Source organism: Chelonoidis abingdonii, chromosome 11 (assembly GCF_003597395.2).
Source record: "Chelonoidis abingdonii isolate Lonesome George chromosome 11, CheloAbing_2.0, whole genome shotgun sequence".
Taxonomy (NCBI): domain Eukaryota; kingdom Metazoa; phylum Chordata; order Testudines; family Testudinidae; genus Chelonoidis; species Chelonoidis abingdonii.
In genome coordinates, this window is record NC_133779.1 from 4,503,904 (window position 1) to 4,519,979 (window position 16,076).

At 39.6% G+C, this 16,076-nt stretch overlaps 1 protein-coding gene across 1 annotated transcript in view; it reads left to right on the plus strand.

Annotated features, from left to right (window-relative positions):
* Window positions 1-16,076, plus strand: part of WDR62 (WD repeat domain 62) — a 39,211-nt gene that overhangs the window by 7,108 nt on the left and 16,027 nt on the right. The window contains exons 7-18 of the mRNA XM_032776317.2: window positions 145-327; window positions 616-776; window positions 1,656-1,830; window positions 3,026-3,163; window positions 4,302-4,477; window positions 6,623-6,714; window positions 7,443-7,568; window positions 8,827-8,894; window positions 9,280-9,401; window positions 10,928-11,003; window positions 14,408-14,519; window positions 15,286-15,349. Coding sequence (XP_032632208.1) covers window positions 145-327; window positions 616-776; window positions 1,656-1,830; window positions 3,026-3,163; window positions 4,302-4,477; window positions 6,623-6,714; window positions 7,443-7,568; window positions 8,827-8,894; window positions 9,280-9,401; window positions 10,928-11,003; window positions 14,408-14,519; window positions 15,286-15,349 — 1,493 coding nt within the window. The remainder of the gene's footprint in view (window positions 1-144; window positions 328-615; window positions 777-1,655; window positions 1,831-3,025; window positions 3,164-4,301; window positions 4,478-6,622; window positions 6,715-7,442; window positions 7,569-8,826; window positions 8,895-9,279; window positions 9,402-10,927; window positions 11,004-14,407; window positions 14,520-15,285; window positions 15,350-16,076) is intronic.

The following is a 16,076-nucleotide window of genomic DNA, read 5'->3' on the forward strand; positions in this document are numbered from 1 at the left end:
TGACCATCCTGTTTCCCATTTTTAAAAATGGGAACTTACTTATCTCATAGGGATATTTTGAGGCTTTCTTTAGATCCTCGATGAAAGGTGTCAGAAGGACAAATGTATTAGTATTTATAATGCAAACTAATGTGTTCATTGCAGATTAAAGAGACTGTGCCATTGGTTGGTCGGTCTGGACTTCTGGGAGAACTTCACAATAACATCTTTTGCGGTGTAGCATGCGGGCAAGGGAAATTGTTGGGCAGCACTTTTTGTGTTTCTTATTCTGGACTTCTCTGTCAATTTAATGAGAAGCGAATGCTGGAAAAATGGATTGATCTGAAGGTAAAATGCCTTGTCTAATTTATTGTAAAATAATTCCATTTTGTTTCAGATACCTATGCTTCCCTTATATCTTACTGTAATTGTTTTATAGAAATATGTTCTCTGTTATGGTATCGGGGGTAGCCGTGTTAGCCTGTATCCATAAAAACAACAAGGAGTTCAGTGGCTTCTTTACCCATGAAAGCTTATGCCCAAATAAATCTGTTAGCCTTTAAGGTGCCACCAGACTCCTTGTTGGTCTCTGTTATAAAAAAATGTAACTTTATGTATGTGGATTTCTTCCTTCAGGTATCGCTAGCAAATTGCATCTGTGTTAGTGAAGAGTTTATTTTTTGTGGCTGTGCAAATGGAACTGTCAGGATCTTTCATTCCCACAACATGCATTATCTCACTGATCTCCCGAAACCTCACTACTTGGGCGTTGATGTAGCCAAAGAGCTTGAACCAAGGTACAAAGTTTTGATATGAAATATAGTGCTTCACTGTGTGTATTATGTTTTGACTTGGCTTGAAGGAAAAAGTGCCTTCTCTCTGTACATCTTAAATACTCCATAGAGCTTCTAAAGATAGTGGTAAGTAGCAAAGGCTGGATTTTCAGAAGTGGCCAGTGAGCCTTATTTAATGTGAGCTGAGCATTTCTGAAAATTTGATCCTGAAAGTTTTTTGCATTTCAGTCTTATGTTTAAGAAAAGAAGAAAACAGATATCTTAAGATTAAATTGACTTGAAATCAGTCATCTTTCGGAGGTCTCTAACCCAGTGTTGTTAACATTAAAATGAGTTTCTAAAAGAGCTTGAAGAAACTAAAACCTGATACTTTGCATATAACAATGTAAGGATTTAAGGCGTCAGCTTCTTTGCCTGTTTTAATAAAATGCTTAGCTCTTGTATCAGGCTTTTCATTGATAGATCTCAAAGCACTTTGCAGATGAGGTAGGTATCATTAATTTGACTTTTCTTTCAGTGTAACTAACTGGCATGAATGTTTTCCAAATAGCTAGGTGTCTTTTCAGAGCTGTGCATCATCAAACCAGTCTGTTGGGCTGTACCCAGGACATAGATTTTCACAGATAAGAAATTCTGGATGGCAGAGAGTAAAAACCCAAGAATAATGTTATGCACTGTAAGACCTGAAGTGCATCTAGCAGGGACATTTGTGAGACTAGGTACATGCGAAAATGTAGCTGTGGTTTTCAGATGTTCGGTAGGCTGGAAAAATAGTGAATTTCAGATGTTTAAAACAGAAACTGTTGTACATACCATACTTTAGCTTGCATTTTATGTTTTTTAAATTCAGCCAAAAAGAATAATTCCTTTCTCTGTCTCAAGACGACCAGATTCCATCTACCCAGACACCATTGCCTTAGCCTTTGACCCATGCAATTGTTGGCTCTCTTGTGTGTATAAAGACCACAGTATATACATCTGGGATGTTAAAGACACAAACAAAGTTGGCAAAGTGTGGTCAGATCTCTTCCACAGTTCCTTTGTGTGGAATGTTGAGGTAAGATGCAGTTCATGTGCTAGCACTAAACAGAGTTTCCGAAGATGATGGTGGGGAATAAAAATGACTTATCAGCTTCTTTACTAGTTCACCCACTTAGAAAAGATGATTTTTACTATCCTCATTATTTCCATATCAGACTAGTAACTGGTTAATAATAAAGGTTTTTCTCTAGTCAGACCATACGATCAGCCTTCTTTATAGTGCAGTAGCTTGAGGCAGAACAAAGGATGGGGAAAAAGCAGAGTTAATCTTTAGGGCTGATTCAGATGTTCAACCGAAAATAAAACTAGGCACCTGCCAGTTGCTCCACTTTAATAGCGCCCATGACCCTCATCGTTGCTTGAGTAGCTGATGACTTCTTTTCATTGATGGTCACTGTTCAGTTTGTTGCTTTGTCGCTGGACAGCGACATTTCACAAAAATACACCTGTACTTAGTGTTTATATATGAGCTTTGTGCTGACCGGGTCCAGCCTGATGATGGGATAGGACATGGCAGATTCTTAAATGCAAGTAAACTCTGGCACTTATTTTCAGGCAGACTATTTTAGAGGGGGTAGAAAAGCTACCCATTGACTTTTATCCACCCTGAAATGGCTCATCACTTTATCTAGAAGAGGAACTGATACCCAGGCTGTCATCTTGCTCCTGGGACCATGACATGGAATCTGATGATGGGGGAGCTCTTTGAAAGGGCAGTGGTGAGGGATGGTGAAACAGCTGATCATACGGTTATAACCGTATCACTGTTCCCTGTCTGTGGTATCCACCTGTTGTGATCTTCTACTTAGAGTGAAAGCTGTTCTGGGTAGACACTGTCTTATATATTCTAGTGTGCCTAACACCATGGGGATGGGGACCTTTTAGGCACAAATAAAGAGATTCTATCATTATTGATTGTTTATCTGAGTTAGGGCAGTTATATTTAAAACAAACAAAAAAACCTCCACCCCATTTGGACAAAGATTTCGAGTTTCCCTTTTTTTTAAGTCAGTTTCTCTTACTGAAAAAACCAGGATGGGGAGAAAAATCTCTCCAGTTTTAAGAGGAGGATTGGAGAGGAGTCTTGTAGAACAAACTTCTGCTGTTACTTAGGCTCCTGGACTCCCACTCTGTTTTTGGAATGTAAACTAATTTGTACCTTTCCTCTCTCCATTGTCCCCCACCTCCTTTTATGTTGTGGAAATATGTAGGTTTACCCTGAGTTTGAGGATCAGAAGTCCTGTTTACCTCCAGGATCTTTTCTAACCTGTTCATCCGATAACACCATACGGTTCTGGAATGTGGAAAGCGACACTAGACCTATGTTCCAGAAGAACATTTACAGTAATGTAAGCACTATGGTGTTGTTTTTTTTTTTGTTGACAGGCGCGCACACACAGTGTTAGAATAATGGGGCCAAATTCACCTATGGCATACCCCAGTCTAAAACCTGACAGATGAGCCTTTAAGTGTACTGCAGGGAGGGAAAGCTCTAGTGGTGGAAATTCTATAAAATCTCTCCCCTGTGCTGGAGTATTGAGAGAGAGCACAGCTGAAAAATTGGTTGGTGCTGGCTGGAAAGACACTGAGGTGAGGTGGGATGTACTGGTTCAGTACCTCTCTTCAGCAGTCATCTCTCTCTTTCACATGTTTTGAGTCAGAAAATGCAAGTTACTTCCAACTTAAATCAAATGAAAACCTTTAGGTATTTAGCTTTTATTTTAAACATGTTCAGCAGTTTTACAATGATCTGAAGAACCGAGGGTTCCTGGATATCCTGTTCTTGCCTATTGGAACAGTTCCTATCCACATGTATCAGTTCACCTAAGCCAACAATATTCTGTACAGATTTGCCTTTTTTTGAAAGCGAGAGATGAGGATTTAGTGGCTAAAGAACAAGACTGGTAAACTGTTTTCACCTCTCTGTACTGCATTTTCCCATCTATGAAATGGGGATACTTACCACCCTCGCAAGGGTGTCTTTGAGGCTCAGTCAGTATCTGACAGTGCTTTGGCGGTACTGTGGCTTAGAGGATAGAGCACTGAACTGCAGCTCAGGAGACCTGAGTTTTATTTCTGCCTCTGCCCCTGGGTGAACAGCCACCTCTGTGTCTCAGTTTCCCCATCGGTAAAAGGGGGCTAAGGACACTGCCCTCTTTTATAATGTGCATGCAGATCTGCTGATGGAAAGCCCCATATTCCAGCTAGGGATGATGTTGATTTGAGTTCTTGGGGCAGACAGCATTATAAACATTAAGGTGGGACTTCAAAAAAAACTTGCATGACTGAGGTGCATAGGTCCCATTGAACGTCACTGGGGCTTGTGCTCCTCAAGCATCCAAACGTTTTTGAAAATCCCATCCTTAAGGTACTAGTGTACTATTGAAGTCAAAATTACTCTAGTATCAGAGACTGTACTAAGCATTCTATTGTTTATTGTTAAGGTGTATACCTAACTCACTCTTTCTTCCCCCTCACAATATAAAGAACTTGCTGAAGGTGGTGTACATGGATAATAATAGTCAGCATTTACAAGATTCAACCAGTGTGCCTGACAGAAATGAAAATGCAGGGTATCTAGATGTGAAAGCAGGTGTTCGTGTGATGCAGGTTAGCCCTGATGGCCAGCACTTAGCCTCAGGTGACAGAGGAGGCAACTTGAGGCAAGTATTATCATATCTATCAACTGTCACCTCTACTCTGTTTCACTGAATGTTGCACATTAACAGAAATTATCCTGGAAATGCAAAGCAGCTACAGGTTCTGTACCTGTCAGGATACAGCTGCACTGCAAATTAAGGTATAATTGTTGCACAGGTAGGCATACCCATGCTAGCTTTAACCTAGCTAGTGCAGGTAACACTAGCAGTGAAGGCACAGCTGCCATAGTACAAACCTGCTGGGGGCCCTGGGTGCACATTAGAGTTGCTAGCACACCTGGGGTCCATGCCATTGTGTCTTCGCCGCTATTGTTACCTGCACTAGCTACGTTAAAGCGAGCACAGCTATGCCTTCCCATCCTACATCTTAATTTTGGGTGTAGACACACCCTCCAACTCCATTCAGTCATGGAGGGTTATTTGGTCCAGATCTCAAACCTTGCTACCACAAAGGTGATGCTTGACATTGACACCCCTTTCTACTCCAAAACCCGCTATTGCAAGCAGAGTTTTGACCCTAAAAGCTGAGATGTGCCAGAGACTCCATGAACCCCACTAGGGACTTTGCTGCTGCTATTGATTTTACATGGAAGATGGCTGGATACCACCGTGATGGGCAGCAATATAATTCCCTAAGGTAGTTCAGCAACACTAACTCTTCTGGACAGTGTAAATGGAGACAGCTCCATTTTCCTTAAGAAGGAAGCGGTATTTTATACTTCAGTGTGACTGGTTTGAATGACCAGTTCCCATAAGTACCATGTCTTGTGCACCCAGTAAGCCAAAATTGCTACTAATGCCAAAAGGGCAAAACGCTTTGAACAGCTCCACTTAGGTCTCATGGATTTTGGGTGTGTGGTAAGCAACTGGGGTGATTTCTCTTATACCTGGGTCTGAATGTTTGAATCTGTAAGAGCATGTGACCTGCAGATCCAGGATTACATGCTCATCCCAAGAGGGCAGGATGCACATGCAATGCTCCAAGAATTCCTGTTACTGCTAAATTTACATTCTCTCGTTGCATATATGAAGATACTTTCAATCCTGACTTTGGAGGAAGTGTCCCACTTCATCTCATCCCCTTGCTAATACCTCCTTTTGGTTATGATTTCTCCATATTGGGGTTTTTCTACGTCTGTTTACAAAACTAATCATGAGAGTAATCTTATTCCTTAAATGTTAGTGGTTTTGTATTGTCCCTATTACCTGATTGGCCAGTATGTAATAAGTTGGGACTGTGTAGTTCTGCCCTGATCCAGCACGGCACTTAAGCGTGTGCTCAACTTTGAGCATATATGTAATCCCATTGATACATCCACTTTAAGGCCAAAAGGGACCATTAGGTCATCTAGACCTCCTGTATAACACAGGCCAGAAAAAAATCACCCAATTATGCCTGTACTGAGCCCAATAATTTGTGTGTTGACTAAAAGCATCTCTTTCAGACATGGATCGGACGAGGTGGATATTCACCCATGAAAGCTCATGCTCTAATACATTTATTAGTCTCTAAGGTGCCACAGGACTATTTGTTGCCTCTTCCAGAGAGGCAGGAAGTCTTGATCTGAAGACTCCAAGAGATGGAGAATCCACCATTTCCTTGGGAGTTTTGTCCCAACGGTTAATCACCCTCACTGTGTTTAAAAATCTGTGCCTCATTTCTATTGGAATTTGTCTGGCTTCATCTTCCAGTTCTTGTTCTGCCCTTCTCTGCTAGGTTAAAGGGCCCTTTTAGTACCAAGTATTTGTTCTCCTCCATGAAGGTACTTATACCTGTAAGTCACCTCTCAGTCTTCTTTTAGACTGAGCTCCTTAAAATTCTCACTGTAAGACCTTTTCCCAGTCCTCAAATCATTTTTTGAGCCTTCAGTGGGTTTACTCAATGCTTAAAGATAAGCATGTGCTTATGTGTGTTCTATCCCTTTCCCCGCTCTGTCTGTCTTGTCTGTTAAAACTGTAAACTCCCCAGGGGCCATCTGCTGTTGTGTTTGTACTGTGCTGGTACAACCGGGCCCCATTCTTGGTTGGCCCTTAGGCCACTACCATAATAAACATAATTAATAAGTGCTTTGCTGGACTGGTTTGCTCCTTCTCCCACCCATCAATGTGTAAAATTGCTGGCTTTTCACTGCTGCATTTTTATTGTAGGATACATGAGTTACAGTTTATGCGTGAAGTGGTTAAGGTGGAAGCTCATGATTCAGAAGTTCTCTGCTTGGAGTATTCCAAACCAGAAACTGGTAAGTATTTAAAAACCAGCTCGAGGAAAATGACAAAAGCACAACTGAACACACAGAATAGGGGTTGGCAACCTTTCAGAAGTGGTGTGCTGAGTCTTCATTTATTCACTCTGATTTAAGGTTTCGCGTGCCAGTCATACATTTTAATGTTTTTAGAAGGTCTTTCTATAAGTCTATAATATATAATTAAACTATTGTATGTAAAGTAAATAAGGTTTTAAAAATATATAAGAAGCTTCATTTAAAATTAAACTAAAATGCAGAGCCCCCCAGGCTGGTGGCCAGGACCTGGGCAGTGTGAGTGCCACTGAAAATCAGCTCATGTGCTGCCTTTGGCACCCGTGCCATAGGTTGCCTGCCCCTGACATAGAAGGTGCTGAAAATATATTGAAGGATTATTTGTGTTTCTTTGGCTTCAGTCTGCGTCAAACTATGTGTAACTTTAGTTTAGCAGAAATATTCATCTAAAACTGCCTTCTATTGATTAGCTCTGTTAAATATTTTATTTGAGACTTTAATATATTTTACTGGAAAAAATGGTGGGTTGTTTTTTTTGTTTTTTTTTAAGTAAAATGAGACTGAGTCTGAATACACATGATCATTTGTGTAAGAAGATTCCATTTTCACGTCGTAATTTTTCAGAATATGATGCTTCAAACAAATGTTGCTTATTTTTAAAGGGAACAGAAATCCACATGCCTTTACAAATGTCCCTTTAATGTCTCTAGGGATGGCACTGCTGGCTTCAGCAAGCAGAGACCGACTGATTCATGTATTAAACGTAGATAAAAATTATAAATTGGAGCAAACTCTGGATGATCATTCATCTGCCATAACAGCTGTCAAATTTGCAGGTAAGTTTCCAGACTTCATATTAATACTTATTGTTTCTATTAAACTTTCATTGATCTGTCTCAGTGCTGTGAAGAGAGAACTTATTTTACAATAGGTTTTTAACTGAATTTTTTCATTAAAAGGATGACTCATTGCATAGCTTGGCAGCAGAGCTGGGCAAATAACACTTTTTTTTTTTTTTTTTTTCCCCCTTCCGATTTGCTGGAAGTTCAGAAAAATTGTGTGTGGGGGGAAATTCAGTTTGACTCAAATCGAAACCAAAAATTTGCACATACAAAAATTAAAGCAGTGAATAGATTGGTTTTTTTTTTTTTTTTTGTGGGGGGCACTTTTAAAGTGCCTAGTGAAGTCCGCTCCCTTATAACTAGACTTTGGCAACATTCGATTTTTGGTTTTTTTTTTTTTTTTTGTAATTTTGACTATTTTTTAAGCATTTTTTTCTGTTTATTGATTTTTAAATTTTCACAGTTGTGGGAGATTATGGGGGGGGCATGTTGATGTCGAGATTCAAAAAGTTAAAGCTTTATAACCATTTAAAATACACATTGTATATTTTGACGTATGATGCTGACAAAGTAAATAGCCGTAAATCAAACTCTGAGTAAAACACTGCTTGAGAACTTTGCCTGTTTCGTAAACTTTTTGTTATCAATGGAAATAGTTTTTTTTGTGTGTGTGTGGTGAAATCAATGTTTATTGACCTAAAAAATCACATCTTTCCAAGCCTACTTATAACCTTTAGCCCAGAGGCTAAAGCGCACAGTGGGTATGTGGAAAGACCTGGGTTCAGTCCCTCCTTTGCCTGATATGGAGAAGGGATTTGAACTTGGATTCCTACACTGCAGGGGAGTGTCCTAACCTCTAGGCTGTGATTGAGTGTCAATTCATAGATATTCATAATGACAAAGAATTACCCCAGTTTGCAAGAGTGGTTTCCCATATGTATGTTTGCCTCAGATGGGAAGCAATCTTTGGCATGTTCTCATAACTCTCTATTTGTCAATGGAAATTTGGAACCAAATCCTCATGTGATGGAAACTGAGTAGCTTCATTGACTCTTATATATGCTGGCAGAATTATATCCGCTATGGATCTGACCTTTAGATCTTAAGCATTTCATTTTTAAAAGGAGCTACTTAGTGCAATTTTAGCGTTCTTGCTTTACAGCTCTTCAAAGGGAGGTATTGCAATGAATCCTTATTAGGTCTTGATGCCTACCTTAAACTCTGACTTCATTTTCCCTTCCTTTTCCTTTAGGTAATGGAGAAGTTCAAATGATAAGCTGTGGAGCTGATAAAAGTATTTATTTTCGCAGTGCACAGAAGGTAAGCTGTAGCATCCCTCTGTAGATAGCAGCTGATCACTGACAAGATACTGTCTTCTCTGTGGTGTGTACTCTTTTTTTTTTTTTTTTAACAAAATTGAAGTTACACTGTATACTATAAACTTACCCTTGAAACATCAATTTGAATAATCTCTGTCTAGAGTTTGAGATTTAAATTCAGGTCCTTGCAGGCACTATAGATTTACAGGGTTTCCATAGCAGGGATTTATTGGCATTATCTGGCATGGGGTTGTACATTCTATGTGGGATTTTTTTATCATACCCATAAACACAGATAGGAAAAATTGTTGACAGAAGGCAGGGTTATGTTACAAGAAGCCGAGTGCTCCAATCTTGTTTTCTGGTCTGCACGTCTTTTTCTGCAGGTTGCAGATGGGATTAATTTCATCAGAACTCATCATGTTGCTGAAAAAACCACTTTATATGACATGGATATTGATATCACACAGAAATACGTAGCTGTTGCCTGCCAAGATAGAAATGTCAGGTGATCTGTTTTATTTGCTTTATTTATGCAGGCTAGACTATAAAACATGCTGTCTCTAATAAAGAGTTTTCCCCCAATATATCAGAATAACAGGAATACATCTTAAGGGTTGTTTGGTAGCCTTTGAGTCGAGAAACTCAAAGGTCAGAGAAGACACCAGAGTCTTAAGTGCCCTAATAATGGCCGTGCCCATTTTTAATGAAATGGTAATTCTTTATTTAGTAATCCCTCAGACAAATGGAACTCCAAGGTTCTTTATCTTCCTCTGATGCTTTGACAACAAAGCTTGCAGCAGTTTTAATACGCTGGTTAACCTGAACCATTTGTAAATGTCCAGTTCTTCCAATAATTCATCTTTCGATAATGGTTCTGGTGGAACCAATCACTGGCAAATACCAACCTGTCCTGTCCAATCCTCATTGCTGACTTTTTCCACAACATCAGAGTACTATATTTACCCTAGACTTTTTTCCAAAGGTCTGTTTCACTTTCAGTAGATAAGTTTGTTATGCTACTGGCTTGTCTGTTGTCCTTCATAGCCAGGTATGACGTAAATTCTCTCATTATAGAAACTGTTTGTACATCATACCTTTTTCTGAGACAAAGTTCCATCTTCCTCTGCATTTAGAAATTGCTTAGCACACTTTATTTTTGCACTGTTGAAATCTAAGCAATAATTAAGAAGACTTAGAACTAAAACATGGTGCAACGTACAGCAAACATTTCAAACAGCTTATGAGAGAATAAATGCAATTTTAAAATACCCTGAATATGTAAACTAAAACTGCCATTTATAAATAGTTTTATGGCATTTTGGCAAAGTTATTTTCTTGGTGTAGAGGGCTAGAACATGCACCTAACCAGACTTTCTAGTTTCAAGTCAGTCTTTTAAAATAATAATTATTAATAACCCAACAGATTTTCCCCTTTCAGAAGGTCCGGCTGTACCAGAGGGGTGGTAACATGCTTCTGTGAGGTTGCCAAAAGGTGACCTCTATAGTGAGACCACATGTAGCTAAGTGCATATGAGTTCAAGCAGCATTATTGTCTTGAGATTTAGGACCTGATTTTTTTTTCCAATGTGAATTGCAGGCGCTTGGGATATCAGAGAAGAGGGGCTAGTCTACATTAATCTGGTGAAGAGAGCTCTCCCGTCAGCATAATAAAACCGCCTCCATGAGGGGTGGTAGCTGTGTCTGCGGGAGAAGATCTCACTGTCAACATAGCGCTGTCCATACTGGCGCTTAGGTTGGTGTAACTTACGGCTTAGTCACACCTTTGAGCAACAAATTATACCGACATAGGTAGAAATATGTACAAGCCCTAGGGCAAACTGCAGAAGCATTTTAGCTTAGCAGCTTTGTGCTTTTATAAGCAGGTACTTTATAAAGGTCTGTCTTGATTTGAAAACTACCTGGCAAAGTTCCCCTGTTCTGTTTGTTATGTGCGCACATAAGGCAAGTCTTGACTGAGCCAAATCACTTGTCTACTGCACACCATTAAAATGCAGAATGACCTTCTTACAGAGTATACAACACTGTCAGTGGGAAACAAAAGTGGTGCTACAAAGGATCGCAAGGTGATGATGGGTCGTTACTAAAGGTAAGCAAGTAATGGCTGCAGCTTTTAAAGTGCTCTGTTGAAACTTGCACTATGTGTATGCATATATAAAATTTAAAGCATAATGTTGTGTGTGTTGCATGTTTCTAGGTCTAAATTCTAGAGACATAATCTGATGTAGAGAGATTAGAAGTGGCAGCACTGTAGATTTACAGTCCAGTGAAACATATTATAGGTGTTTGCAAGGGACTGTAGGAATTTTCCAAAATTTTTCCTAGGATTTGTCACATTTCAGGTTAGCAAGGCAGGAGTCACAATGGTCCCCTGGTTTGGATGAAACTCTTTTCTTCTTCCTTTTTCCCTTGTCCTGGCACTTGGAGTCAGTTGCTGTTCATCTCCACGTGTTCTTGTCAAGTACATCTTCCAAGCTGACACCAACTTTCTTCGTGTCCTCCTTCAGCAACTTGAACTACCTTCTTTTTTCCCTAGGTCTTTCTCTTGGTCCTTGTCCCATGACTCCTAGCTCTTGTACTCTCTGGCCAACCTGTCTCGCATAACCATGCAATCTCAGTCAACATTCCTTCTGCTTTTTGATGATGGGGCTACCTGCCTCATGGCTCATACCCTTTCATTGCATAGTCTTTCAGCTCTTATCTTACGTGGCAGTCACCTGAGCCTTCTCAGTTTGGCAGTGTGATGTAATTGTTCTTCTCTCTTCCTCGTTGGTCAGCATTCTGACCCATATGTCTAAGCACAATCTTATACACTTTACTCTTTAGTTTACTTGGCATATTCTTATTGCATAGAATTCCCATCAACTCCCTCCATTCTTATTGCATAGAATTCCCATCAACTCCCTCCAAGCACTCGTCATGCAGCTGCTAGCATCTTTAACGTTTCCATCATGGCTCAACACTGAACTGAGGTATTTAAATTGTTGCACAGACTAATTCTATACCATCTAGTTTTACTGGCTTCTCGTTGTCCCTCTGAACAAAGGATTGAATCGGTTCGGCCTTTTGTCAGCTGATTTTTAAGACATTTGCTTCTAATGCACCCCTTCATAATTCTAGGTCTTTCTCCAGTTCATATTTATTTTCATATCATAACATAACATCAGTGAAAAGCATGTTCCACGAAGCTTCTGTCATAATCTTGTACACCATTACAAGCAGAAATAGGAATGGGTTTAAGTCTGATGATCCTTGATCTAGATCAGGGGTTGGCAACCTTTCGGAAGTGGTGTGCCGAGTCTTCATTTATTCACTCTGATTTAAGGTTTTGCGTGCCAGTAATACATTTTAACATTATTAGAAGGTCTCTTTCTATAAGTCTGTAATATATAACTAAACTATTGTTGTATGTAAAGTAAATAAGGTTTATAAAATGTTTAAGAAGCTTCATTTAAAATGTAGAGCCCCCTGGACTGCTGGCCAGGACTTGGGCAGTGTGAGTGCCACTGAAAATCAGCTTGCATGCCACCTTCGGCACCCGTGCCATAGGTTACCTACCCCTGAACTAGATCTACCCTCACCATCAGTGATGCACTGAAACGGAAGCTGCTTCTCACTGCTGTTGTGCTACCCTGGTACATGTCCATGATAGTGTGAACCTATGTCTCCAGCAGACTGTATGATCACAGACACCACTGTAACAATTCTATAGGAACTCTGTCATAAGCCTTCTGCAAATCCACAAACACTAAGTGCAGTTCCCTGCTTTTCACCTTATACTTCTGCAATATTCGAGCTGTAGACACTGCATCCGTTGTTGACTTTCCTGGCATAAATCCAAATTCGTTGTGGCTTACTCGATGCTCCAACTCCTCCAAAAGTCTTTCCTCTGTAGTTCTTTCCAGCCATTTCATCGTGTGATCCATTAACTTTGATGGGTTGGTAATTTCTACATTCTTCTTGCAAACTTCTTTATGCTTGAAAACAGGGACCAATGGGCTCTTCCTCCACTTGTCGGGCATTTTTCCAGCACAGAGAACTAAGCTGAAAAAGTTCTTTGTCACCATTTCCCCATGGCCAAACGCTTTAAATGTCTCAATCCAGTCCCACTGCTGGTGTCCAAGTCTCCACCGTGGTGATTAGCTCTTGTGAGGTGGTTGCTTGCGCATACTGACCTCAGCTGTTTCTTCACATTCAGTTCATTGAGCAGTTTCTCATAAAACTGCTGCCACTTCCTAATGATTTCACTATCATCCATTCGCACTTTTCCTTTTTCATCTTTGACATGCTTTACAGCTCCTAAGTCCTCTGTAATTCTTTGCTTAAGTCTTGGCTAATCTCTATATATTCCTCTTCATTCATTAGTAGTTCTGCGTATAAGACTTTAAATACCTGACCCTTAGCTGACCCATTAGAATGAAACCATTTATTGTGTCCTAATAATACATGTCCATCTCTTGCTGATCACTGTTTCCTTGTTTTGTTTTATTTCAATTTATCTAGCATTAAGCGCTGCACATCTCTCTTGACCGACACAGCCACAACATTTTAAAAAAATCAGTATAATAATTTAGTTCTTTAGTTGTCTATCTTGCAAATCTGCAATTAACTTTCCTTTTATTTCTGACTGCCATGGCAGGGCAAAATTATCTTCTAGACTCACAGGTTGCCTACAATATTCTGTACCATCTACAATCTTTATGAACACTTCTCTCCCAAAAGCCTGTGTGTGTGATGGTCTGGGTGGGAGAGATGGGTTTTACAGCATACTTGGGAAATAATAAAATCCAGTTTATAGTGTAGACCAAGGGAGGAAACAAATTCTACAGTTAGAGATCCCTCATGTTTAAAGGGCTACTAGGATCTCCTGTCTTGTAACTTTATCCCTGATACGGCATTACCAACACTGTCAGCAATGTGGACTGCGCTCTTTGAGATGTTCTTGCTGTGGTAGGGACAAGAGAGCCATCCATACAATGGCTTTAGACATAACACTGACAATTGCTTCTTTTTGCTCTGTTTTTGAGTCGGCACTGGTGTATTGTGCATATTTGATCAGTTCTTCCACAGGAAATCTCAGTCCAGCTCCCATCTGGAGAGTTCTATTTATCCATTCAGTTGTCATATTTTCTCAAAAATCCAACCTCTTGGTAGGTTCCCCAGAGCATCTCCTCTGTTCAGAAACCACTCTGAAACAATCTAATAGCTGTTTCTTCAAACCGTTTGGAGAATTAATCCCTCCAAGGCAACATGTCTACTTGTTTAATAAAACAAAAGAAACTCTGGGCATGACAGAGCTGGCTGGAAATCTACCAGTTCAACAGTTTCTAATGCTCCCACAACAGTAAATATGTATAACTCCATAATCTGTGGTTGAAATTATCTGGGCACTGTAGTTACAGGTAACTACCTTATGCTCTTTTGGTTTTGGAAGGAAGATATGCAGTTTCTCATAATAAGAGGACTTATTTGAAATGTATCTTGTTTCTGCAGGTACAGCTGGATCCCTCAGGAACTTTTCTAGCAACCAGTTGCTCCGATAAGAGTATTTCGGTCATTGACTTCCATTCCGGCGAGTGTGTTGCAAAAATGTTTGGCCATTCAGGTGTGCTTTTCCATTTTACCATATTTGCTTATCTCAAGAACACTTAATGTAGAATTTAGCATTTGTCTCTTCCACTAGTCATTTCACCTGTGAATTGAAAACTACTAAGTTATTAAAGATTTCCCCAAAGCAATATCCTAACCAACAATTCCTCAGGTGAAACTTTACCAGGAATAATCCTATGTATTCTAAACAAACAGTAAACTATAAAGCATAGTTAGTAGCAAATGTAGTAAAAGGGACATGATTTTTTTTTCTAAATGCCTTTCATTAAACTATCCAGCTCTAATCATAGTTGCATAGTTCATTTTATCCAATAATAGCATATTTTAGAACATTTTTAAACTCCACAATGTTTTTCAATATGTTTTTCCAAAGCTTTTAGAAATATTTTAATCAGAATATTCCGTAAGATGTCAAAACCTGCATGCTGTCTTAACACTATCCTCCAGAATTGCTTGCATCTAGAGAGCTACTATATAAGAAATGAGAACTTTTTTATGAAGAATCACTGGTAGCTTGTCACTTAACTAGAGCTATTCCAGTGAGAAAAGAGGAATATGATTAAATTAATTCAAATTGGGATATGCCCATAATTTAATTGTTAGCTGTGTCTTCAGTCACTTCATATTGAACCAAGAATATGTCCTTACTAACCAAAACTCATTTTGTTCCTAAAATCGTCTTGAATAATACTGAAAATTACTGCACAAATTCATTGTCTTCTGAACAAGAGATCAATAGTGCTTAATTTCTTGTGTTACAGAAATAGTAACTGGGATGAAGTTTACCTATGATTGCAAGCATTTAATCACAGTCTCAGGAGACAGGTACGTGTGTGCCTTGACCAAATATGCTTCTGTCAATGCTACTTTGAATGCAATATTTCAAGGGGAGGTACTAAAGTAGGACAAATATGAATATTTTAACATATTTACTCAGTAAGCCATCGTTCCTGGGGGGGGGGAATGGGAGAGAAGGGAGGAGGCTCTTTCTCCCATCAAAGTTAATGGGGGCTTTGTATGGCGAGTTTTGTCCTAGAATACACAACTCATTATCACTGGTAGCAATGGTGGAATCTGCAGTGTAGCCAAGGTACAGAGTTTTTTTTATTCACTGTGTAGACAGTGTGATAGTTGTTAGAAAACTGCACCATGTCTATGCTACAGCTCCCACCATTGCTATTGTCAATGGAGCATCATCAGTGGAAGATTACAGATCTGTTTTAACTAAGTGTTGGCTTCAGTGGGAGTTGGATTGGGTCTACCAGATTGGAATTGAATCTGATGGTATGAACAGGTGAGACAGTACCTGGTATTTCTGGTTCTGTTTGTATCTTGATGATGGTGTTTTGGAGTAGATTTGGTTTGGTTTGAGGGTGTTGGGTGGTGGTGGTTGTTTTTGTAATAGTTTTGGGTGCTTCTGGGTGGGTTCTAGCTCACTGAATTGACTTGATGACCATTGGCTAGAGACTTATTCAGAACTGAGAAGAGTTCAGTAATTTGTAGGATTGGATTTTGTAAATCAGTTTGGGACTCTTCAGCCTGAAAGGTATTG